The sequence below is a fragment of the Cyclopterus lumpus genome, chromosome 12, assembly GCF_009769545.1.
Source record: "Cyclopterus lumpus isolate fCycLum1 chromosome 12, fCycLum1.pri, whole genome shotgun sequence".
Classification (NCBI taxonomy): domain Eukaryota; kingdom Metazoa; phylum Chordata; class Actinopteri; order Perciformes; family Cyclopteridae; genus Cyclopterus; species Cyclopterus lumpus.
In genome coordinates this window covers 6,628,043-6,653,156 of record NC_046977.1, presented here as the reverse complement: position 1 = coordinate 6,653,156, position 25,114 = coordinate 6,628,043, and the positions used below count along the sequence as shown (strand labels likewise).

At 41.6% G+C, this 25,114-nt stretch overlaps 1 protein-coding gene across 5 annotated transcripts in view; it reads left to right on the top strand.

Moving 5' to 3' along the window:
* Positions 1 to 25,114, top strand: part of ptpn13 (protein tyrosine phosphatase non-receptor type 13) — a 39,366-nt gene that overhangs the window by 4,673 nt on the left and 9,579 nt on the right. For 2 of the 5 annotated variants that reach the window (XM_034546972.1, XM_034546968.1), the window contains exons 2-25: positions 424 to 543; positions 3,181 to 3,347; positions 4,617 to 4,682; positions 5,751 to 5,936; positions 6,243 to 6,330; positions 8,646 to 9,278; positions 15,044 to 15,136; positions 15,229 to 15,328; positions 16,533 to 16,749; positions 17,268 to 17,342; positions 17,475 to 17,646; positions 18,046 to 18,196; positions 18,326 to 18,464; positions 19,350 to 19,502; positions 19,848 to 20,030; positions 20,129 to 20,291; positions 20,529 to 20,961; positions 21,543 to 21,634; positions 22,533 to 22,583; positions 23,198 to 23,287; positions 23,431 to 23,538; positions 23,665 to 23,796; positions 23,916 to 24,394; positions 24,838 to 24,969. In XM_034546972.1, the coding sequence (XP_034402863.1) occupies positions 429 to 543; positions 3,181 to 3,347; positions 4,617 to 4,682; positions 5,751 to 5,936; positions 6,243 to 6,330; positions 8,646 to 9,278; positions 15,044 to 15,136; positions 15,229 to 15,328; positions 16,533 to 16,749; positions 17,268 to 17,342; positions 17,475 to 17,646; positions 18,046 to 18,196; positions 18,326 to 18,464; positions 19,350 to 19,502; positions 19,848 to 20,030; positions 20,129 to 20,291; positions 20,529 to 20,961; positions 21,543 to 21,634; positions 22,533 to 22,583; positions 23,198 to 23,287; positions 23,431 to 23,538; positions 23,665 to 23,796; positions 23,916 to 24,394; positions 24,838 to 24,969 (4,218 nt within the window). In that variant the 5' untranslated portion in view covers positions 424 to 428. The remainder of the gene's footprint in view (positions 1 to 423; positions 544 to 3,180; positions 3,348 to 4,616; positions 4,683 to 5,750; positions 5,937 to 6,242; positions 6,331 to 8,645; positions 9,279 to 15,043; positions 15,137 to 15,228; positions 15,329 to 16,532; positions 16,750 to 17,267; positions 17,343 to 17,474; positions 17,647 to 18,045; positions 18,197 to 18,325; positions 18,465 to 19,349; positions 19,503 to 19,847; positions 20,031 to 20,128; positions 20,292 to 20,528; positions 20,962 to 21,542; positions 21,635 to 22,532; positions 22,584 to 23,197; positions 23,288 to 23,430; positions 23,539 to 23,664; positions 23,797 to 23,915; positions 24,395 to 24,837; positions 24,970 to 25,114) is intronic. The other 3 variants (XM_034546971.1, XM_034546970.1, XM_034546973.1) reach the window with 3 other exon arrangements.

The window sequence follows — 25,114 nt, the reverse complement described above, 5'->3', positions numbered from 1 at the left end:
TTCTAGATTAGTGTCCACTTCAATTGGAAGCTGCTATCTCAATCCCCATAAGTTGGTTAAGGCTCCCAAATAATAAAGTGAGGTTGTGTGTTGTGTGTTGTGTGTGTGCATCTGTGGGAGTTTGTTCAAGGACATGAAAGGGAGAAGAATGTTGATGTTAAAGTGAATGCTCAGAGTTATTGTAGTGATATGGCAATGTTGTACGCTTTAATCTTAGACTTTCGGGCTAGCCTGGGCAAGTAGGGTGTGGATTCCTTCTTTTTTTGTTAGGATTATAATTCTCAACTGAGTTAAAAGGAAAAATATATTCAGCCTATCATAAAGAGAAAGCATTATAGCCCTAATGGTCGAAGCTTATGTTTTATGTCCGTGTGTGATCATCTTCTGGTTTAAGTCAGTTGTCCTCTTTCTCCTCTCGCACAGGGAAGATGCATGTGTCTCTGGCAGAAGCCTTGGAGGTTCGAGGAGGTCCGCTCCAGGAGGAGGAGGTCTGGGCGGTGCTCAGCCAGAGTGCTGAGAGCCTCCAAGAACTCTTTCACAAAGGTATGAATGCGTGGAATCAAGTGGGCAAAGATGTTTCCTAGAAATTGTTGTACATTCACACAAAACAGAGATCATTTGTCTTGCATATTTTCTCATTTCCTTCTTGCACAGCCTATTCAGTCAATCTTTAGATTTTTGAATAAATGAAGGGGCTGTGTAAAGATCTTCTGGTATCTGGCTCCCATGAATTGTAGGTGCTATTTTGTGTTGACAAATTGATGGGATCTCAATGGGAGTGATTGACATCCATCACATCACTGTGTAAATCAAAAGTAAAAAGTAAATGATAGATTTCAGTCACACAATTTAAAGAAAACTTTGGTCGCGATCAGTCAGATTGCATTTCATTGTCAGCATGACTGTTGCATATTGGTTCGGCCTCACTAATACAATTGGTTACTGTGCAGTTTAGTTTTTTGTGTTGCAATAAGTTTTCTGAGTCATGTGTGTCCATACGTGTGACTGCCCTTGAAGCCAAAAAGAGATAAGGCTGCCAAATTTAGGAGAGTCTTTGTAACTAAAGTAAACTTCAGCAGTGGGTGACTAAAGGAGGTTTAGCTTCAGGGACACTGGAGAGGATGTGACTCAGCAACACCGCAGTGCCCTCTTTATTGTTTAAAAAGGTCTGTGTGGTGCCTTGCCTCGTATGAAATTCCAATGCACCTGATTGTGTTGGCAATAATTGTGTCATCTAAACTGTTTGCCATTGGTCTGGGAATTTCCATGAAGCAGTATCACGATTTAGTAGTGCGCATAAACCAGCTCGACCTCACCTTTCAGTTTCCTTGCAGATGATCTTGGCATAATGTAGGAATTCCATCTCTTCAGCGTGGCCTGTAAAATATGCCTCTTATGTTGAGGTCACATTTACAACAAGAGATTGTGCAGAAAATTCCCCATGAAGTAATCTAAACATATTAAAGACGAAATGCAAGGCTAAATACTTGACTTTTTTTTTTCTTTTCAATAATATGTAGATGACATTGTGCTGCAGACATTGTGATTGTCAAGACATCCCTCTTTTTCCGACAGAGGGTAGTTGTGTAGCTATACTGAGTAAATTGTGGCCTCTCATGTGTACAGTTTTAGACTGCTGACTGAAGCTAAAATTTGAAGAGCAGATGTTGGAACCAGCTATTATAGAGTCACTGAGCGATGTAAAGAAGTATGTTAACCACAAGGGTGGATTAATACCGTTTCAACTTAAATTTGTTAGATAATTTGTAAGATATCCTGCTCAACTATTAAAAGTAATGGAGAAGTCAATGTTTTGGTTTTGTTGAAGCAGATGAAACGTTTGCCGTCATACTTTAGATGTAGTTTGTTTTGCTCTGTCCGAGCGTACTTCATACATTGGTTTCCTAATTTATGAAAAGGGCAGATGTACAATTGACTCGGCGAACCTTTACATGACTCTTCAGACATTGTGAATAGGCTCACATTATCGGACACTAAAACAGTTTTTGTTTCCCCCTGTGTGTAAACAGTAGCGGTCAGTTCCTTTTGTTTGTATAAGAATGATTTGTTTGAACGGGCAATGTGTGAATATTTCTGATTTATTACAGGAGTCGCTCCTCGTGCCTCGTGAAATATCTCGAATCAAATAAAAATGTGCGTTTTCCGAAATGGAGATGTTTTTTGCCGTTTGTCTCTCAACCTGCTCCCGTTTGGTCCTCTGCCTATGTTATCTACTGCTCTACATCTGCCAGCCTGTCACTCTAATGGCATGTTTGCCGTGGCATTGAATACATGGTACACTTCAGTTTGAGATAGCCTCTTAGTATAATAGTTCCGAAATATAGCTCAGATAGCAGCTGATCAGACAGGCAGACGACAATGTTTTGGGATAAAATGGTGCAAGTCATGTTTTTGAATTGTTTGGTTTTCTATTAGGATAGTCGGTTTATGCTTTTATCTGCAGTTTATTGAACTTGTTGATTTAGTGTTTTATACATCAAGAAACAAATTAGCTCAGGTCATGAGAGCAAAAGTGTTGCGTTGGATACATCTAGTGACCTCTTCTACTTTTGTGTAAGCTCGTCACACAAGTTTTAAACAGGAAACTTATATTTACTTAGTAAATTCCAGCTTTTGAAAGCAGATATTTGGTGCCTCAAATCCAGTTCCTCTGTTCGTCTCGCTGCTTCTCTCGGAGTCGAAGAAAAGAATTTTGCAGCGCTGCGCAAACATTCCTCTGTATATTTATAAAACGTTCTCTAACCATAGCGCAGGCTGTGGCTTTGTAGGAAAAGAGAATTACGCTGTGTAGCGATTCCTTTCTGCTTCTATGCCTCAACAGTTATTTATTTTTCTTGCAGGCTAAGGAAGCAACATGTGTTTTTGTTTACTTCAATCACCTCGAGTTTTCCATAAACGGCAAAAAACTACCGTGGTTGGATGCGTCTACAGTTGCTGCAGTCGGGCTTTAAATACTTGTACACATTTCGCTGCTAGTATCGAGCTTGAAGACACAGTATTTCACTTAGACACTGCGTGTGTGTGTGTGTGTGTGTGAGTGTGTGAGAGAGAGATAATGGCTGGGAATTTAAATAATTGAAGTCCAAAAATGTGTGTGTTGTTCTTGTTTTGGATCCTGAATGTATCCTAAGTGGCTAAATTGTCCGTTTCCCTCTCCAGACCCTACAAACATGGGCTTCATCATCTCTCCCTGGTCCCTCCTGCTCATGCCCTCTGGCAACATCTCCTTCACGGACGAGTATGTCACCGAGCAGGATTTAAGAGCCTTCACAGCACCAGAGGTCCTGGGAGGGGCCTCCTTGACTTCCATATCTGACATAGAGAAGGTATAAACATTTATAAAACATATAATGGGTGTCAAATGGGTTACAATCATATATATTGTTTAGTCTACAACTTCTAATGCTTCGCTGATTGGTGAGTTTGATCACCTGTTCCTAAATCTGGTGTTAATGCTCTATTTCTTCACCAAAATCCCATTGATGAACGTTAGTTTAAAAATCATATGAATATTGTATTTAATTTCTATGGTTTTAACTTTACATTCATTCCAAGTATTGGAGATGTACCGCTTGAACCCAGTCTTCTACTGTTGCCCATTGGTTACCTTAAAATTACTCTTTGGACTCTTGTTAACAGGTCATGCTCACATTCCGGGTTCCTCACCAAAACAATGTTTTAAATACATTTCCTTCCTCATAGCACATTTGCATCCATGTTTGATAACTTGCCACATTCTTCTCAGGTCTATTTGTGACAGGTGGGGGTGTGACAGGGCAATTAGGCGTTTTATATAAACACATCCTTGCTTGAGTAACACAGCACCTCAGAAAATTCAGAACTGAAGTCGTAATCAATTATACACCCTGCAATACACGGCTTCTTATATATGAGCACTGATGTCCACCCCCTCTGTTCGACGCTTCCTCTCTGGTGGAGCTAAAATCTTGCATGACTGGATTCCCGTCTCTGGCCCACAGACCTCAACACAGTTTTGTGCTAAGTTGGGTTTCCAGCCTGGTCCTGTTATTTCAGTGTAGACAATCTAATCTGCTTCTCTTGTTATCAGAGACTGTGGGTAAATATAAGTCAGCTGCAAGTGCCATGATGTTCCTTCCACTTTTTCAACACTTGTGGGGTCATTGTTGCTTTTAATGGGTGGCTTTTTAATTTCCACATTTCTTGAGAGTGTGAGTGTGTCTTTAAGTCTGTTCCTGAAAGACCTTGAAGGCTGTGTTGCGTTCTTTGGCAATCCCTGAATTATTCTTTCCTCTACCAAGCCCAACATTCAGAGGAAGTGAGTTCTCTCACAAGCTATAAGTGAAGCGTAATAAGGAGAGGAAAACAGAAAAACTAAGAATGAATTCAGCAACGCTGCAGCTTTAGTCTATTTATCTGTCTTCCACACAGGCCGACTTATATTAATACGGTTCAGTGCTTAGTATTATCTGAATGAAACACAACCTCTATGGTCCTCTTTGTTCTCACTATTGCTTTACGCTCTTGTTTTTGTTCAATGTTTCTTTCTTATGAGACCCAGATTAAAGGAAGTACAAAAACTGCTGCTGAAACTTACGTGATATTTCTTTTCACAGATGCACATGTACTCTCTGGGGATGACCCTGTTCTGGGGAGCAGACTTTGAGATCCCCCAAAGTCAGGTAAATCGATACTAAAGATACGTCCTTCCAAATGGATAGGGTCATACAATAGGATGGCTCATGTCAGTGACCTTATTATTTTTAAATTAAATTAAAGTAATTTGTGCCTTTTCTGTTTTATATTTTTTTAAACTTTCTCTCCATTGGGTATATCAAACAGTGCTCAAGCAACTTACTCAGACATCACTGCACCCGTGCAGGAATCTCATGTCTCCCAAAATACAACTTTTAATAATTCTTGGTACTGTTAATTCAAAAGAGTTCAACAGTTCAATAATGCCTCATAAACACACTGAAAGCAGACATTATATTTGTTTGTTGAACCTTTTTAGAATGAGATCCGTATCGAAATACTACTGGGAAAGAAAAGATGGAATGTGTTCGCATCTGCCAAGACTTCTGGATATGATCTGGTTCACAATGTGTTCATATCTCGGCCAGGTTTTAAAACATTGCGTTCACGTTTGTGAGAAAGTACCGCCCACAGGTTAGAGACGGCGTGACTCTCACTCAAGCTTAGCACTCATCCATGAAGGAGGTGCTGTAGTAATGCTAATGGGAACGTTTGTCACAAACAATAAAAGTGTCAACACCGACATCCATTACAAAATCTCGGTATCTATTGCCTTCTTTACTTAATGTGCACTAAAATGGCATCAAAGTGAGGAGAATAAAGATAATCTCATGACATTGACGTGTATTTATTCAAAATACTTATATAACCAATGTAGTTTTTATTATTTCACATAGTAAAAATCTAACGGTTATTCAGAGAAGTATGATATCTTGGTGATACTGATTAAACTCTGGCAAAATGTGCACTGACACCAAAATAGCCAATTTTACCATGTTTTTAAAGGAGTATTTACCATCACTTTGTGTGAATAAATACAGACACGGCATGTAGTAGATGGACATTTAAAAGAGGTGATAGGTCTGCCATGCTGTCAAGGTTTGCTTCCTTATCTGACCATAATGGAAGTCAACACAATATTACAGATATCAGATTCAGGGATACAAATGGAGCTTGTTTGTGTGTTAATGGCCTTCCTTCTCTTTGCTCTGCAGCCAATGAAGTTGGGGGAACACCTGAACAGCCTGCTACTCAACATGTGTGATGATGTCACATTGAGTCGAATGTCGCTGCGCACGGTGCTGGACATCTGCAGCAAACACATAAGAAACTCCAGTTGTGACCCTCCCTTCTCTAATATCAGAAAACTGGTCCGGTTGGTACTGGGCAGTCTTTCCCAGGTAAGCAGTTTTTTTTCTTCTTCTTCTTCTTCTTCTTCTTTTTTTTTCTTCCCATGTGGGTCGAATACAACATTCCTGTCTCTGTTTTTATTGGCTCACACTTCCTGTATCCTAGTAAAGGGAAAGTTACAAGTTAATGGGGCTTGTGCTGATATAACATGATTTCAGGATGGATGACTCAGAGGGAATGACCCTCTAACTTCTGTTTATTTATGTTTTCCTCCCCTCCTTGCTCTGCTTTTTTTTCACGCCCGCTCTTTGTTTTTCTTTCTCTCTTGCTTCCACTCGTCGTCATCTTTCTCACAGCTGGACGGTCTGCTGACTGATAGAGAGTCTCTTCCGGAACGGAGTAAGGAGATTCGGGAGAGGCTTAGGGGAAAGGGCTTGCCCTCAGGTAAGATGAGCTGTACTTACTCACACACACACGCACGCACGCACACACACACACACACACACACACACACACACACACACACACACACGTCAAACCCAAGAGTTGTATTGGCTCGGTGTGTTGTCCATGGACCATTTTTGTGGTGTAGAAGTAGTTCTTTATTTACTCAGTGATTCAGATTTCTTGGATGCCAGCGCTTCATGAAAAAAAAGCTTCAGTTGACTGGCACAAAGTCTGGCTCAAGAAACCTAGATGCTGGATTAGATTGTTTAGATGATGAGAATAGTATGTATAATTGGGTCAAGAGAGAATATTATGTTCTTCCCCACTAATGATAAACGGAGGTTATGATTGAGTGTAGTGGAGGATACTGTTTATGGGTTGGACGTTGTCTGTAAATGTACTTTCATGTGGAGAGAATAAGATGTAAATGCCGTTTCTGGTTGTCATGCTATTCATCACTCACACCCTGACTTTGTGGAAAAGAATTCGAAAGTCGATGGGAGAACAACACGCTGCAACCTCGATTCCGATTTTAATTCAGGAAAATATGACCAAATCCTCCCAGTGGTTTCTGAGAGAACTCCGGCACTTTTCCAGGCCATTGGAAAGGAGAGCGCAGCACAGACATGGCAGTCGTCCCGATTATGTAAGCACGGCATGGCATTGATTACAGATGCATATTTTGGAGTCACCAGTAAAGCTGCTGGTCTGCTGTTTGTATCAGTGCTTTGTTTCCCTGGTAGAGCACCAGCCAGCCTTAGGGAAAGTACATGCAAAGAGTATTCGGTTCTTAAGAGCCTTTCTTCTCAAGGAGCAGCTCCCGCCTTTACGCCAGTAGTTCCAAGTTGAACTGGCTGCCAGGGAAACTCCATCATTGTCTCTGTTTTTGGGGGGGATATTTAATGTCGTCGCTGCTTCATTGCTATAGTCTATATGACGACTGTCCTAGTATTTGCGGAAATACTTGTGGTAACAATTGACTTCATTGAGATATAAGACATCCTGTTTTGTTTTTTTTGTGCTTCCCTGAGTTCCTGGAAGACAGCCTGTCTGTCTTTGATGTCTTTCCCCCTGTTAAGATCAAGCATATGCTTTGTAGATTAAACCACCACATGCAGAGGTTTTACAGGACTTGAGGTCTGCCTCTGCAACTCATTTCTGCATCTCTTGCGCTTGTTTTTGCGCCTACTAGTTTGGCTTCTGTTTATCTCTTTCTCCTTTTTAAAAGAAGAACCAGTTTACATTGGGCCTGTTTGGAAAGGCAAACTTAAAGGTTATGGCCAGTCAAAGAAAGCAACATTCAATATTTAGTTTAAAAAAAGACAAATGACAGACGGGCATGTTGGCTGTCTATATTTATGTTTACTTTACTAATTCATTAGTTTGATTTGCCATCATTGGCTTCTACATTTCCACCACTGGGGTTGTATAACAGAAACATCCCATTGCTGCTACAAATTCTAATTAAATGCCATCGAATTCAGAAAATAACCATAATAATTCAGTTGGATTCAGATTACAACACATTATTGTTAGAATTTAAGGTTAATTTAAGATAGAAGGAGGTTCCTTTTAATAAGTCACTTGGTTCTAACACCATCGATCCCATTCCTCTAACTAGAACTATGTCAGGGTTGTCAAGCATAACATACAGTGTTGTACAATATACGATATCTCTAGTTAGGACTGAGTTCGAAATCTGCAGACATGATGTATACCTACGTGTGTGTGTATGTATATATATATATATATATATATATATATATATATATATATATATATATATCTCACACACACACACACACACACACAACTTCCCAACTCTGGAAATAGGCCAGTTAAGTAAAATGACATGTCGTGATATTCAGTTTCATTCATTCCAACATCCCGGAGGAGAGCCGTGTGTGTACGCATCTTTAATTCCTTAACATTCACAGGGCGTGTAAGCTGTTCCTCTGACAATTAATTCAGCTTTACTTCAAACAAACAGAGATTATAATGATTTTTAAGGTGTTGTCAACATTCACAAAATTATTCTGTGGCACTTAAACCATTTAACCCTCATCCTACCAATATATTTTATCATACAACTACCGACTAAATCAACAGAATAAATTAGATGCTTTGGACTGGTATTTTAGCATATTATTTTAAAATGGAAACAGAAGTTCGTAGGATCGTTTATTTCTACCTCATATAGGAGGAGGAGAACAATATTAGGCGATGAAGATTTGGTAGTAGTAGCTTGAGTTCTGGCAGCGTGAGCTTCTGCTCGTAGGTCATTAACATGTTTGGTTCTCTCTGGTTCTCAGGGAGGAGTGCCGCCCCCAGGGTTCTGGAGCGCTACAGAGCCAGGAGTCAGGAGCAGACGTCACTTAATCGAGGCCTCAGTCGATCCATGGGCTCTCTGCCAATCCAGGAACTGTTGAAGAGGGAAGAGGGGGCAGTCCTACAGTATCCCCCGTCTTACCATCGGCCCAACTCTGAATCCCCCACGGAATTCTACCCCAAACCCCCCTCGATCCAACACCAGCACTCTTATCCCTATCTGCACCCCCTTCACCCCCAGCAAAAGGGCCGTCCCGTGGAACTGGACCGGAGATCTTTACCCTTCCACAGTGTGGACTTGGGCCCTGGTCAGGCAAGGAAGAACTGGGCTTCCTCTGTGGACTTGGCTTGCATTGACCCAGAGGCTCTTCGTTTTGGGGCCTTGGAAGATGCACGGAGGGGCAGCAGTGCCATAAGTACGCACTCCATAGGCAGGCACAAATCTCCCTTGTGGGCATCCAGGGAGAGGGATTCTCCCTTCTCTGAGTTTGGTGGGCTGAAGAGTAGGAAGCCTCATCACCACTCGGCCCTGTCGGTGGGCTCGGGTCTCACCGGCGCCTATGACAGGATAAAGGAGAGACAGAGGAAACTTCAGGTGCTAAGGCAAGCAGTGGATGGTGAGTATACTTTCTTAACATTAAAGTGCAGTATAAATGTACAGTTGCTTTCTTTCCCAACACTGAGATAAATGTGTTCTTAAGTTTTCTATTCGAGTCCTCCGGGTTGAATATTGAGTGTTATGTGTTTGAAGAATTCTGTGTTAGATGTACAAAGTCTCTTAAAGCGCCAGTGTGCTATTTCAGATGAATTGTTGAGGTTTGACCATGTCTATCAAACTCTTCTTTCACGGAGTAAGACTGAGTGCAAACTATGAACGCCTTCCAGGAGGAACTGTCTAAAATGTGAGCTGTATTCCTCCTATTTAAACAATATCAAGTCTCCCATATCACCGTCTCTCCATGACGGCCGTTCAGAACCACTATGAACAATATTTGCTCACACTGTTGGGGGATACTACGTGTTCACACTGAACACGTAGTATCCCCCAACTAGTTCTTTCCTTGCATAACCGGATTCTTACTGTGCACGACCTAGCTTTTGATCCTCATTGATTTTCTTTTAGTATTAGGTGTGTAAAGATCGTTTTTTGTAACCACGGCTTCATTCAGATCTTTTGTCTCTGACGTTTTTTGTTTTTCCTGTCTTCACCTGATCATAAATAATGCAGGATAATAGAATTTTGGACGCAGGTTGGAGCTTGTGCTGGTGCTTTGTCAGAACATGAGTGGGTGGACATTTAATGAAACCACATGGATGTTATGTGTGATGTGGCCCACAATTACGAGCTTTAGTCTGCTATGTAGGCGATGAATTACATCTTGAGTAAAACATAGTCATTCAAGGTGCAGGCTGTGTCCTTAAGATACATAGGGAAATGTCAAACTGGGTGGTAAAATGCATTCATTAGGCATTGAAACGGGGGTTACAGCTGCTTGGGTGAAAGGCTGCTGGGAGACCGCCATCAGCCGGGCGAATGCGAGAGGAGAAAATGTGACAGCGCCGGGATGACGTGAGCAGACAGACACCCGGACTAGTTACAGGTTGTGTGTACATCTGTAACTACCGTGTGGGGTCGGAGCAGGGTGCTGGCTCCAACAGAATACTGTTGGCGGTGGCTGTGCGGCAGTGTTTAGACAGAATGTATGAGTCAGTGGGACAGAGGTTTCCAAATGGCTGATTGTAATTACAGGCCAGCTTAATTCGTGCCCGCTGCTAACTGTCACACACACATGCTGTATAGCAAAGTCCCTTTCTCTTTTTTTCCCACACATATGACTTCAAACACACAACCATAAGCACACATGCAAGGTATTTACGTACTCCAAAAAAACAATCTTTGTTATAATCGCATGCTTAGACCGAGCACACACAACGCAATTGTTAAACGCCTCAGCAGTCAGCCGCAAGAGCTTTACGTTTACCTCGGGAGCTTATTCTTAGTAAAGTCTCCATCGGCAGAGTTTTATATCTGGGGTCACAAGTGGTTACGTGGGTCTGCTGGCCATCTGGGAACCGTGGAGGAGCATGAGGGATGAATGGTTTCGGATCATAAACGCTTGTCTTCTACCTCTTCTTCTCTTTCCTCCTTCAGCTGGTTTCCCATACTTCCCACTCTTCAGCTCCCTCAAACCCTCCAGCCTCCCTGCTTTTCTGGTTTGCTAATTTTTAATGCTGACCAAGTCGTCAACCAACAGCATTCTTCTCCTCAGCTGTGGCAAGTCCTGCCTTCCTTTCCTTTCCCTTCCCCTTTTTCTTGTTGCTGATTGTAATCAGAGGAGCTTGACATTTTCTATTTCACATGACAGTGTGAAGAGAGGAGCAGAGCTTGTGTGTGTGTGTACTTGTACTTGTACTCGTATCCCAGTGGGGACTTTTAGCTGAGTGCACACAATTCATTACTCCAAAAATGACTATGTAAATGAAAATAATCCCAGATTTAAAAGAGTTTAACGACCTCTCAATGATTAATTATTATAATACAGTTGTAATGTTGTGTTATTGTTGTGTTACTTTTCATGCTAAACATATTGTGTCTATTTTTGTGTCTTAATGCAGGGGCAACATTGTTTTTGGAAACTTTAAAGTGACATTTAATTGAACTGAATTTAATTTATTTAAATTGAATTGAGAGAGAGGGAGATGGATAGATTAATATTATATTTAAGAATTATCTGATTGCAGCATTTCAGCCTTGTTATTGTTAAAAGAGCTGATATGCTCAATAGGACACAGAATATGTGTTGGGAGGTCAAACTGGTAAAACATGTTGTGGAGGTCCGCATGCTCACAAAAAGATTTTGAATACCTGCATTTGTGTGTGTGTGTGCGTGCGCTATGTTAAATTCAGAGGATTATCTCTGGGTATTTTTTGTGTCTATAGCTTCCAATTGATATTAAATCAAGGTTGATGTTAGACACTATGCTGATTCAAAGGAATGTTAACTCCCATCAAAATAAGACTGAGGTCGACTGAGCCAAACTATTTTTGTATTCCATCCCAGAGCTGTTTCGCTACAGTATGAATGGGGCCTAATTGAGCGCAGACCATTTGCAGGGCGTTGTGAATAAGTGATTTGGCAGAGACCTCCTTTTCTTTCTTTTGCTCTTACTTTTTTCTGTTCTTTTCTGCAGGAAAGTGATGGCGCAGCAGTGGTCAGTGCTCTCAGGTTTCACCCAGTTACACACTGGTTCTCTGCCCGTCCGTGTGTGTGTGTGTGTGTGTGTGTGTGTGTGCATTCGCAAATCATGTTCAACTGAATATGTATTACATGAACATAACTAAACATTGTGTGTGCGCGCATGCCTGTGTGTGTGTGTGCATGGGCATGTTTATACCTGGTCCCCTATGTCTCGCCCCCTCCTCTTGATACCAAGGTGCTTCAATCGGTAGAAAGAGGCTGTAATTGAAGTCATGCGTAGCGGATGAGGGAATTCCAAACATTATTGGACTTTTCCGGCACTTAGCGAGCGGCGGGTCATGTGGCTTTGGACCGGATTGGGTCCAGCTTGGACAACAATACAGAACACATCTGCCTCAGGGGAAAGGGAGGTGTTCAGCGAAAGCAAACCAAACCGCACATTTTGTGTCGAAAGTGTTGCGGCAGGAAAGAATTATAGTTTTTTTTAAGGCGTTTATAAAAAATAAAAAATACATTTGACCATTAGGTTTATTTATGATCTATTTTACATTATGCATAATGTAGAAAACAAGCACAATAAAGGGTCACAAACTGAGTAGAAAAGTTATGAATAGACATATTTTCCATTGGGTTGCCTTTTTTTCATTTTTTTTCACTATATGCACTTGAACGTTTTTCTGTGTTTTTCTTCTGAGTCATGTTAACTTGGCGGGTTTCTGTAAGCTATTATCCATTTTTAGTCTATGCTTTAAAGGAAGTTATGTCTTTCTCTGTGGGACCACCAGACTTTGAATAACCTCACAGTCTGAGTTTGTGTGTCTTCTCAGCTTGAACACCCCAAAAGGCCACAGCCGACAGAATCTGTTTGTGTACTCACACCATGCTGAAGTGTCTGTTCTGCAAGGAATCAACGAGAGGGGAAAGAGGAACAGGGATGTGGGAAAAGGAAATGAGAGGATAAGGTGAAGGTGAAGGAAGTAGAGAGAAGACAGGAGATGCATGCAGGTTGCATTCGGTTTTACCAGGAAATGATGCTCTTCCATTTAAAAAATATGTATGGACATGGAGAAAAAGACATGATCGAGCCGAGAGAGCATGATAGGAGTCAGCTGGAGCATTAAACTATGAATGGATCCATCTTTACTCTTTAAGCCTCACATTAAGGATTTAATTATACTAAAACCTGCAGACAGTTACTGAAATGCTCCTCACTTTCTAGTTTCATTGTCTTCTGTGAATGTATGTGTGCATGCTTGCTACTCACCGACTGTACTTCTTTTTAGGTGGGAGAGGAATGAATATATATATATATATATATATATATATATATATATATATATATATATATATATATATATATATATATATATATATATATCTCCTGAAACACTAGCAATCATTGAGGAGTCGACCCTAACCCTTATCTAACCGCTCTGCCTCCTCGCTCACTTAGCGAAACATTCAAAATGGCCTTCAAGATATCGCTGTACATCTCTCTAATGAGCTGTGACGCTCTCCGTCTCTCTTTCCCCTCGGCGCTTTGAGGGGCAGTGGGTGTTTTTTGGTACTTGATGACATGTTGAACCCATGTTTATTTGGGATTTCTCTAAATATGCTCATTCACCCGCAGGTTAATTATGATTGACCAGAAGTCTTTGTACACAGATTGAAGTTACTCACAGGAGTTACATTTACGGTTCTTGTGCACTCAATGTGCAGCATAATGGAAAGCAATATAATTACCCCTGCACTCTATTATATAAGGTAGGCTGGGTACTGGTATTTCAGCTGTGTTTATAAAAGGTTTTTTTTACGTATAAGTGCAAATTACACCCTCAAAAATGTATTACTTTTACATTAAAACAACACTCAGTGTCACACCCAGACAGCCTAACTCAAATTGATCTTCAACAAATAGTTTTTTTGCTTTATTGTTTGCGATCTATTGCTTTATGTTTGCCACGTCTAGAACACTCACCTTCCTCTAACTGTCGATGATTTTAATGGTAAGGTTCATGTTCTTTTGTTGAGTTTAATGGATAGTGAATTAATTAAATGCTGCTGGGTATTTATTCTCTTTTGTTGTCTTTTAATTGTCTTTGCAAAAATAAGTAGCACATAATAACTAAATTCACAAATGTTTTATCCTGTTTATATTTCCCTGCCCTGCCAAGCTGTAATTACATTCTCCAGAATAATTCATGACTGCACATGTAGCAACATGGCACGTATTTGGGTATCTGTGCATGTTTTATATGTGGCAATGCGGATGCAAACTGGGTGTTTTTTGGACTTGAATTGGGGAATCTAAGAAGGTGAATTGCTGTAAAAGACACCGTTCCTCTTTGTACCTCTTTCATGCGGATGCTCTCTCATGACTCACTATCCAGCGAAAGATGGAAATCTATTTTGACCGCTCCCTTTCTTTCATAGTAAGATTAAAGTTGCTGCTGGGCCACGATGTTTATACTTATGCCATATATGTAAGGCACGCATCATCACAAAGAGATGTTTTTACTGCGCAACTCTTCTGAACTAAACTGCCTGAGCGATGACGAGAGAACGTCATTCCTTCCAGGAGCTGATGCCGCAGAGCAGGACTTTCAAGTTCCGTGTTCTATATAAGCGGAGAAACGCATGACACGTTGCGTCAGGATCCTGTGTGAACATTTTTACGGTGTTTTTCTGATTTGCTACAGATCAAGCGAGTAAATAATTACGGTGAGCTGGTCTGTACTTGCTTCGGTTCACCGACTGAAGCAAGACAACAGATCACGCCCTCAACAAAAAGCTCTCTGACCCGACAGGAGGCGTGCATGGATACACTTGTGCTGAAGATGCTTTTCAGTGTAGTTACATATGCCTTTTCGTAAGGAGTGTTTACCAACAGCATGACTAATTCCTGATTTGTGTGTCTCAGTCTAAGGGTTGCTATCTGTTTCAGTAGGATTAAAACGTCAATTGTTTGTACACAACATCTTAAGTAATGCAAATTCCCTGTAAACGGCTTCAATTCAGAATCCGTCCCCCAAACAAAACAAGTCCATATAACCATGTCTAAGTTGTCTCTTGTGCATGAAGTTTAAATGTGATCACTTTCATCATCTGGCAGACATTCTCTTATGTTAGTGTTCATATTATATTCTTTTTAAAAGCTGGGCTTATGGTCTTTCTCTTCCCAGACCCAGTTCACAACCAACAGAGGTACCACAGTGATTACAGTTCATCCAGTGAAAGCCCCTCAGTGACCTCCTCTGATCTAGACTACAGACAAGGTAAAAGATATATAATAAAAGAAAATATATATATATATTTATTCAAAGTTGTGTGTGTGTGTCTGTGTCTAATACTGCCATGTCCCTTTCAGCTAAGAAACCCAGCGAGGTCAGAAGGTTTAGCTCCCAGCTGGCACTTTCCTCTGAACATGATGCCCTGTCGCTGACGGGTCACAACACACACAGGCACAGGTAACGCACACATTTCTATATTTAACAAACAATGTAACACAGTGTTGTGTTTACTCCCTTAAGCAGCCAACCTACAACTACCAGTTAAATGGACAGTTCACCCTGAATTCCTTTGCTTTTACCTGTTGTCTGAGTGGGAAATGCCTGGTGACAATTGGGGGGGGGGGGGGGGGGGGGGGAAACAGACACATCTCGACGGACACCCTCCCTGCTCTCATCCGACACACAGACCGTGTCTCGGTTTTTTTCTCATTGCCTTCCTGGTATCCAAGAAGAGAGACAATGTCCTGCTTTCATCTAAGTTCTCACAAAAGGCACTTTTGATCAAAGTGCCAAAAAGATTGGTTTGAAAAACTCAACAGCAATGCTTCTTTCCAGAAAGCCTGACCCGGTCACTCAAGACATTTCACAGACTTCATGTCTTAACTATAGTAACTACTTTGAGTCGGCAGACAACTCCAGCGCCAAAACTAGGCAACTCATCAAAAGTAATTGATAAATATCACTACAGTTAAGTGGCAAAATATTTTTTTTTTTGAGTGAACTGTCCCTTTTAATTGATCCATATGGAAATCTACCCCTTAGCTCCAGTAGCTCAGGTGTGAGCTCATTTCCAAGCCAGTTTAAGTTTGCAAACTCTAGTGTTGAATCGCGGGGTGCTTTATAGGACTTGAAAAGGAGCAGGCATGAATGTGAATTTTACCATCTGCCCCACTGCACAGGAGTGTGTATGTCTTGAAATCAAATGTGTTTGTATGCATCTGCTCACTCCACAGAACAGGGAAGCCAGCGATGATGATGCTGTCATGTTCGGTCCTCTGTGCCAAACACAGCTGGTGTGGCACAGCAGGCTCAATCCCCATGCTTCGCTAGTGAGGTCATCTAATGTGACATCCACATTCAACAATCGCTATCTCTCTAATCTCTGGCATTACAGAACTGCTGCCTGCTGTTGCTTTGCCCGTGAACAGAAAAAACATGTTTTCGCTCTGTCCTACAGAACAGAGCACTTGTTTCCCCCTGACACTAAAAGAAGACTCATATTTGGTGTCCTTTTGTGTATAAACATGTTGACTGATATCATGTTTGTGTATTTATTTCATGGAGAAAGCAGAAAAAGAAGTAAATAAAAAAAAATCATACATTAAGCAACAGCTTTCTGACGATATCTTTCCTGGCTCCAACCTGTCTCTTCTCCCCACAGGCTGTATGAGGGGGCAGCTGATGAAGGCCTGGTTGGAGCAGAGCTGCTTCTCCAGAGGCAGGAGGAGGAGGTGCAGCGGCTCCAGGCCCACCTGGCCAGCAGGCTGTCCAGGGCCAACCTCTACCCCACAGACGACCCCCTGGCCCCACATCGCACCTCCATGCTCGACCTTCGAGACCCCCTCTTCACCTCTTCTGTACCACTTCGCAAACCCAAGGTTTTTGCTCTTCGTGGCTTAACAGACTCCAGGATATGCATTTAAATGATGATCTGTGTTTATTACTTAATATGTCAACTTTGAGGCTCACTTTAGTTATTTGGGTCTTTATATATAAACACAAGCACAAATGACACAGCCAACTCCTGAAAATAATAAATTAAATGTATCCCACCCACTGTAACAAAATGTGTTCAAATGGTGAACATGGCAACACATCTGCTGATGTTAACCTTAAATACTGTTGATCGTCATCACATGATTCAGAATGGCAATTAAAAACAGGCTTGAACCTGCAGTGTGAGTGTTTGTGTAGACAGAAAGTGTTTGGTTTTGTGTGTCGCAGATGTTTTTGTATTGTAATTTATTGATGACAAATAAGCACGTTGAACAATCAGTTGTCATAACAGCTAGATAATATATATGTAAAGAAGGCTCAGGTTGAAAATTATCTTTATTATTATATATTAAATGTTTCCCTCTTTGACGATTCCTTTTTATCTTGACACCAATGACAGAACTTCCATGGGCCTGAGTTTGTGAAGATGGCCAGTGAGCCCTGTGTTGCCTTATCTGTCCCCTCTTCAATAATGGTGAGGATGTCTTAATGCCACCTTTTTTTTTTTTTTTTAAGCCAAAATATTATCCATGATGTTGACAGAAACTGGTTTATAGCTCATTTGCAATTCTCTAATCCTTCCTCTCTTTTTTTCTCTGCCAACAAGAAGCGTGGCAAGGTGGAGGAAGTGCAGAGGAAGGTCGGTGTGGTGCTGCTGAATGGCCAAAAGCTGGAGCTGAGCTGTGACATCAAGGCAGTTTGTAAAGACGTTCTTGATATGGTGGTTGCCCACATAGGGCTGGTGGAGCACCATCTCTTCGGCCTCGCATACCTCAGAGGTAATGTTTGTGGTTCTGTAGTTACCGTAGCATGGTTGTTATTAGTTACCAGTGTTTGCTCCAATACTGATCCACGTTGACCTCTTTTTAAAACCATCTCTCTCCCTAAAGAATACATTCCAGGAATCTAGTGTTGCTCATGGAAGACCTTTTGAAATTGCATACTCATTATAGAGAACATTTTCCCCTCCTTAAATATGAAGTATACAACTTTTGAGAGCACATCTCAAGCATATGAGATGTGGTTTGATTAGTTTGTATTGCAGAGGTTCACACTATTTCCATGTTAATACATTTTCTACACCCGATGTCTCCTTGAAGATGCAAAATGTTGCTGCAAGTGGACAGACGGTGCTGATTAATTTCCTCTCACCGCTCTTAAAAATCACACATACACAGATGATGAGTTTTTCTTTGTTGAGCCGGATGCCAAACTGTCCAAAGTGGCCCCAGAGGGATGGAAGGAGGATCCTAAGAAGAAGAAATCTGATGTGCCTTTCAATCTTTTCTTGCGCATCAAGTTCTTCATTGATGACGTCAACCTCATACAGTGAGTATGTGTTTTTGTAGGTGGAGCCCGAAGTGACGCAAGTTTCATTGTTACAGAACAATAGACCCATGTGATAGCATATCACGTTTGAGATATCCCAAAATGTCTGTTTTCTCCTGTGTATAACAGGCACGCTATGACCAAACATCAGTGCTACTTACAGCTGAGGAAGGATATCTTGGAGGAGAGGATGCGCTGTGACACAGACAACGCCATGCTGTTGGCTTCACTGGCACTGCAGGCTGAATTTAGTGACTACCAACCTGAGGTACCGAATCTCTTTAATACATTTATGTGTTATCAGTCAGCTAACAACACTTAAACTACTGGTTTAAACTGAATTGTGAAATTATGTAATCATCATGTCTATGTTTTTATTATTGTATATATTAGAAATTATTTCTAAATATAGGGCTAAAGATCTCTTTTGTAAAACATTTAACAAACAAAGTTTTATGAAGTTGAATATGGGTCTCGTTAACTCTTATGCATTGCTGGGAGCTTTTGGGTCTTTTTCATTTCAACATGCATATGGAATATGTTGTCATGGGTTCAAGTTGATTTTTCCAAATGTCGGCGCTCTTCCGCTCTTATAAGTCTGTGCAAACTGTGCAGCCAACATACAGACAGTCAGAACCTTAATGACAATTATGACCCCCATTAAAACCCACAATTGGTGATCCCACGGCCATTACAGCATAATATCATGCTTTCGATCCCTGGTTTTTACAATTTTCCACAAAATTGAGCCATTTCACATGTTTGCCTTTTGTGGCATACTATTTTCCTGGTTTCCACATGGGTTATTTCTGCTGTATTATGAAGAACTGCAGTGGTTGATGCAATTTTACTGATTATCGACATATACAACAAGCCCGGCCATTTAGTAAACAGAAAATTATTCAATTTTGATGTTTGTTTTGTTTTCATAAAAACAACTTTGGCATTATGCAAACAAACCTGTTTTTAAAGGATTACAATTCAGAAACTTAATATTAGGTCATTATGTTCAGGGATGAATTTGGTTACAAGATGTTACTCTGTGAAAGTGCAAAATAATATCATTCTACTGCATTTGTTTAGAAGCAGGCAATAAGGCAACCTTCATGAAATGACAAATGGAAAAATAATCCTTTTAATCTCTGTGCCTCAGCTCCATGGGAAGACCTACTTCAGACTGGAGCACTACGTCCCGGTGTCCGTCCTGGATAAAGTGGACCAGACGACCATCAAGGAGGAGCTGCCGAAGCTTCACAGCAACTACTATGGAGCGTCTGACTCTGAGGCAGAGTTGGAGTTTCTCAAGGTCAGCAAGACCAGAGCATATAGGAATCCTCGTTTCTGAAAGATGAACCGAAATATTTTCGGTCATTGCTATTTTCCGTTTATTTTGTGACAAACGCAGTGAACATTTTGCATGCACAAAATGGCAGGTGCTCCAGGAAAAAGTTGACTTATGTTTAACAACAAACAAAACTGAGCCAAATTGAATACATCAGCACACAAATGAGGTTTTATGTAATCAGATAAACATGTTGGCTCACTGACCCAATAAGATTATTCAAAACACGTTCACATTCCTTCCCCCTGTCTCAGTAGTGTGTATTTTATGATAACTTATATTCTCCCTCTATATTGATCTGTCTTAAAGGTGAGTCAGAGGCTGACAGAGTATGGGGTCCATTTCCATCGGGTGCTTCCTGAGAAGCGGTCCCAGACGGGCATCATGCTGGGTGTGTACTCCAAGGGGGTGCACATCTTCGAGGTGCTTAACGGAAATCGTACCCCAGTGCTAAGGTTCCCCTGGAGGGAGACGAAAAAGATTTCCTTTGTAGTATGTATTTGTCTTTATTATCAAAAAATAAAACAATGTGTTCCCTTTTTAGTTGGTCCCTTTAATTTCACTGAAATGTTGACCTTGTCACCCTGAAGAAAAAGAAGATTTGCCTCCAGAACACGTCAGATGGGATTAAGCACCTGTTTCAGACGGACAGCAATAAGACCTGTCAGTATCTGCTCCAGCTCTGCTCTGATCAGCACAAGTTCCACCTCCAGATGAAGGCCCGCCAGAACAACCAGGAGCTTCAAGACCTAGGTAGGAGAGAAGGGAGCATCCACACAAGTGCGTAGAGGTCACATGAGACCCCCTGGTGACCTGCTTTTTCTGTTTCTGATAATAATTACTTCAGACTGCTGATTAAATGACACAGATCAGCAATTTAGCTTGGTGGGACTTCCCTGATTTATCTTTTAATTTGTATACTTTTTATATTTCAATAAACTAATAATTAAGCAGTGACGTTCTGTTTCGCATGTCTTTTCTGGTAACCAGAGAACAGCCCCTTGGGCAGTTTCCAGTATTCCCTTGATCCTCGTAGTGGAGACATGATGGGGGGGACGGTAAACTCGGGCAGCCTGGCCCCCAGCTTATCGACACGCTCCAACCCGGACCACCTCAAGAGGATCTCCTACTCAGAAGTGGCCCTCCACAAGGCAACGTCTGGCACAATATTGGTCCAAGATGAGCTTCACTTTCCAGGTTTCAATCCAGTGGCCTCAGCGGCCCTTTCCAATCCGCGGATAATGAGCCGCTCCCACCACAACCTGGGCCAAATGCCAGAGTCTCCAGAGCACCGGCCGGCAGAGTCATATCATGGACAGCACAGCAGACTGAGTCAGCCACCACCCGGCCAAGTGGCCTCTTACTTCCAGCAACACCAGCGAGCCAGCTCAGACACAGACTCCCTCTTGCCCCAACAGGACAAGTGAGTTTAAATACGTGAGATGTTAAGCAAACGCCTGAACACACGAGTAGTTCAGAATATAAATTATAGTAGATGTTGTAAATTCTGACATTATTTCTTTGGTACTTCATTACTTTACCATTCATTTAAACTTTGCGGGAACTAGAATATGTAATGCTTTTTTACGCCTTTAATTTGTCATTAAAATCATATGGCATGCCCTGTTGTGTATATTAGTTGTCCCTCTGTAAAGTCTTTAGTGCCAGAGGACTCACTGGGATTAAAGCTCTGCTGAACACCACAGAGACACAGACAACTCTACCTCAAGCCTCTAATTAAACCTCTGGTGTGTGTGTGTGTGTGTGTGTGTGTGTGTGTCTGTGTGCGCACATGCACATGCACCCTTGTTTCTGTGAGATTGTTGTTACCAGTGTGTGTTCCTATTATAAATTAGGAACACACCTGTTTTTCTGTCAGTTGCTCCCTCTCATGTCAGGTTTACAGATGACATCATGTGATGTTACTTTTTTTTATACTTACAATGAGGAAAGATTCCTCCTCCGGCTTAATCATCTCCCACTTACTCTCTCTTACCTTTTCAGATCTTTTAGCACGGTGTCCCAAAGCAGATCAGCCTGGAGTCTCAGCAAGTCCTCTTCCTCCACAGAGGAGACTGGCCAAGCATATGTAGTAGGTAAGGATGACGCAGCTCTCTGGTGAAGGATTGCGCAAGTGGTGTAGTTCGAGTTCCCACTTGAAATGTACATCTGTGCTTGCGTATATCAATGTAATCCTAGAGGTAGAGAATCTAGGATAGGTAATCACAAAGATTAATATATTTCAATAGCAGATCCAGCTCTCCCATGCTCTCCATGAGATAATGAAAGAATTCAGGAGAATTCAAATGACATGTTTACATACACCTTTTTTAAAATGGATCTTATGAACATTGGGAAAGTGTGTATTCTGAAAGCGAGCAGTTAGATCTAAAACAAAACTGCAGTGTGTAATTTGAGGTCTGGCTACAATGTGGCATGTCAACAGTAAGAAGGAAAAACAGGCGGCACAGTTTACATTCAATACTATGCATTTTTGGTATAGTGTTACCTGCGGTGCAGTCGCTGAGTTCCCACATAGAGAACATTGAATTATAGCATTAAAACCTCTTTTTAGTTTACTGGCTCCAATGCTCATCATCGCTAATAAAAAAAACTGAAAATGTACCAAGTTAATCTGGTCTTCTAAGGTAAGACTGTCAGTGTGCTTGTTCCAGCACTTAAGGGCAAAAATATTTAAACGATTCCTCATTGAATTACAGGCGCAGACTTGACTGTAATGTAAAAAAAATGACATGTAATGACTGTATTGAGGAACAACAGAATAACTGCAACAAATGCTCAATTTTGGGACTTTTCATTCATGAACTGGTCCGATCAATTAATATGTGTCGAATATTAATTCATGACAATATATGTTTTTCTGGATATTTCCTATATTATTGCCTGTAAATGGGCAGGGAGGCTGACATGAAGTGTACGTTGTTCTGTATAATGTAAAACACCACAGCTAAGCTCTTGTGTTTCTGCTCCCAGGTGTCAGTATGCACAGTTCCTCTGTGCCTTCAACGCCAGCCTCTGTTAACGGTATGTACCAAAATATCTTTCACTTACCCAGATACATAGACACTGGATTTCCACGCTTTGTATACAGTATAATCTCAAAATGCAAAAAAAACAAAAAAACATCCCAATGCTCTCTACCGACACTTATTTTGTAATATTCTTAATCCCCCTTTTCAATCTGTTGAACCATACGCTGATTGTGGCACAGCCAAGTACGGATATACAAACAAAAAAAAGACCTGTGCTCTAAATCACAATTATATAATGCAGAATTGAGTCTCTGTCCTCTCAGTGCTGCCTGCCTGTGGAACTGGCCCCAGTCCCACCGTTTAATAGCTTCATGCTTGGCACTAAACTTGTGACCTTCCCTTTCATCCTAGCTTAACCCGCCTTTGCAGGCCCATTAGCCAGCAGTGCTAAAGTAGTTGTCCTTCAGCAACACTGTATGCATGCCTGAGCTGATTAATAGTTGCCGTGTAGATATACTAATCCTCTCAGAATGGCCTGCTGTATATCCCCTGTTAAATTAATTTACCAGAATTACGGTGATATCGAATCAGAAATGACGGCGCTAATGTATATTAACTGTATATTCTGGTAAATGTAACACATGCCATTGTCCGTGTGCTGCACAGATTCACTCAAGAAAAAGCTCATTGCCTTACCATCTCCAGAGAGAGAGATCACGACTGTAAACCTGAAGAAAGATGTGAAATATGGCCTGGGTAAGCGTCCATAAGCATTCCATTGAAACTCCATTTCACACTGTCGCTGCTGCCACTGCTCAGCTGTCAGTGTTGACAAGTATTCCCGAAATGTTTTGTGTTCTACATCTCGTGTGTGTGTGTGTGTGTGTGTGTGTTCCTAGGGTTCCAGGTTGTTGGAGGAGAGAACTCTGGTCGGATGGACCTTGGCACCATCATTAGCTCCATTACTCCTGGAAGTCCTGCTGACGTCAATGGCTGCCTCAAACCTGGTAGGCCAGTGTTTTGCTACGCTCTTCCTCCCATACAGCTAGTTTATGATGGATTTTGTTTAGGTATCTGGTGTGATAGTAGTTAGCAGTGCCAGCATGTGAGTCACAGTTGTGATGTTGACGCAGGTGACCGGCTGATCTCAGTGAATGATGTGAACCTAGATGGGCTCTCTCATACCACCGCGATTGACATCCTCCAAAATGCTCCCGACGATGTAACTCTGGTGGTGCTGCAGCCCAAAGACAGCCTCTACAAAGGTAGGATGATAACTCTTTTGTTTTGGTCATATCTCGTTGTCATCATGTACAGAGTGCATTACCAGTGTTTGCTATTTCGTCCACGCTTACAGACTTTGTGTCTTCCTGTTTTTTGACAGAATCTTCTTCAGGCTATGTTCCCCATCAAGCCAAGTCTGCATTAAAGGCTCTAAACTCTGGCCAGAGACGAGAACCAGACTTTGAGAACTCGTCAGAGGAGCAGGCGGGAACAGGAAGCTCTCCTCTCCACAGCGCTGGTGCACCGTCATCCACCTCCTCCCTCATCCACCAGCACCCCAGCCTCAGTTTTCAGGACTCCAGGACAAGCAGCGTTGCTAAAGTCAGCCCACTCCCTGCAAATAGTGTTCAGCAGTGCCTAGAAAGATCCACAGCCGCTGCTGCAGCTGCAACCGTCGTCCAACGTCACAGACCAGAACCTAACATGGCTTTGGATCCTGCGCCACCGGCTCTGCCACCCAAAACTAGAAAAGCTAAAGTGGCAGAAGCTCCCAAAGTTTCCGAGCACTCTGACTGGGGCGATTCAGACATGGATGAGGAGACTTATTCCAGTAGTCAAGAGAAACTCAAAGTCAAAAAGGTGCGGCCTTTGTGTTTATGAATTCCTTGGTTGTACACATCATCCTACAGAGTAGTTGTCTACTCAAGAGATCTATGAATCACAAAAGTCTTCTTTCTTTTTTTTTTTTATTATCTGTGGAGCAAATAAGATTCAACTTTTGTTAATGGAACAGGATAAGAATGGTTCTTCCATAAACAAGCATTACACTTCCCCTTTCAGATGCTTGGCCCAACAAACTGCCTGTTGTTTATAACCTTAGCCTTCCATTACGTTAACAATGTCAATGCAAGGCGCTTTGTTCACTGCATGTCGTTCCCTGAATGTAAGATCCGCTCACTTTCTTCTCCGCGTTACCTAGTTCAGCTTCCTCACTCTCCCTTGATCCCTTTTTTTTTTTTTTTTTCTTTCTGCATGTTCCAGCTTGTGATAATTCAACTTAATACCCTGTTCTCTGTTTGCAGGAACACATCATGGAAAGTTTAAATGGTAATGCCCCAGGGGTCAATAGTCTCTGTCCAGGAGAACTATTTGACGTTGAGCTGTCTAAAAAAGACAGCAGCCTGGGCATAAGTGTCACGGTACTGTTCGGCAAGGTTTTCACCCTCTCTTTGTTTTGCCCCGTTTCCCGCTCATCTTGTTGTCTCTCTGTTTTAATATAATGTGTTTTTGCTTTGTTGGGTTTGCTTTCTTAACGCGGTATGGTGTCAGATCTGGAAGCTCCTGTGGAAATACTGTCCA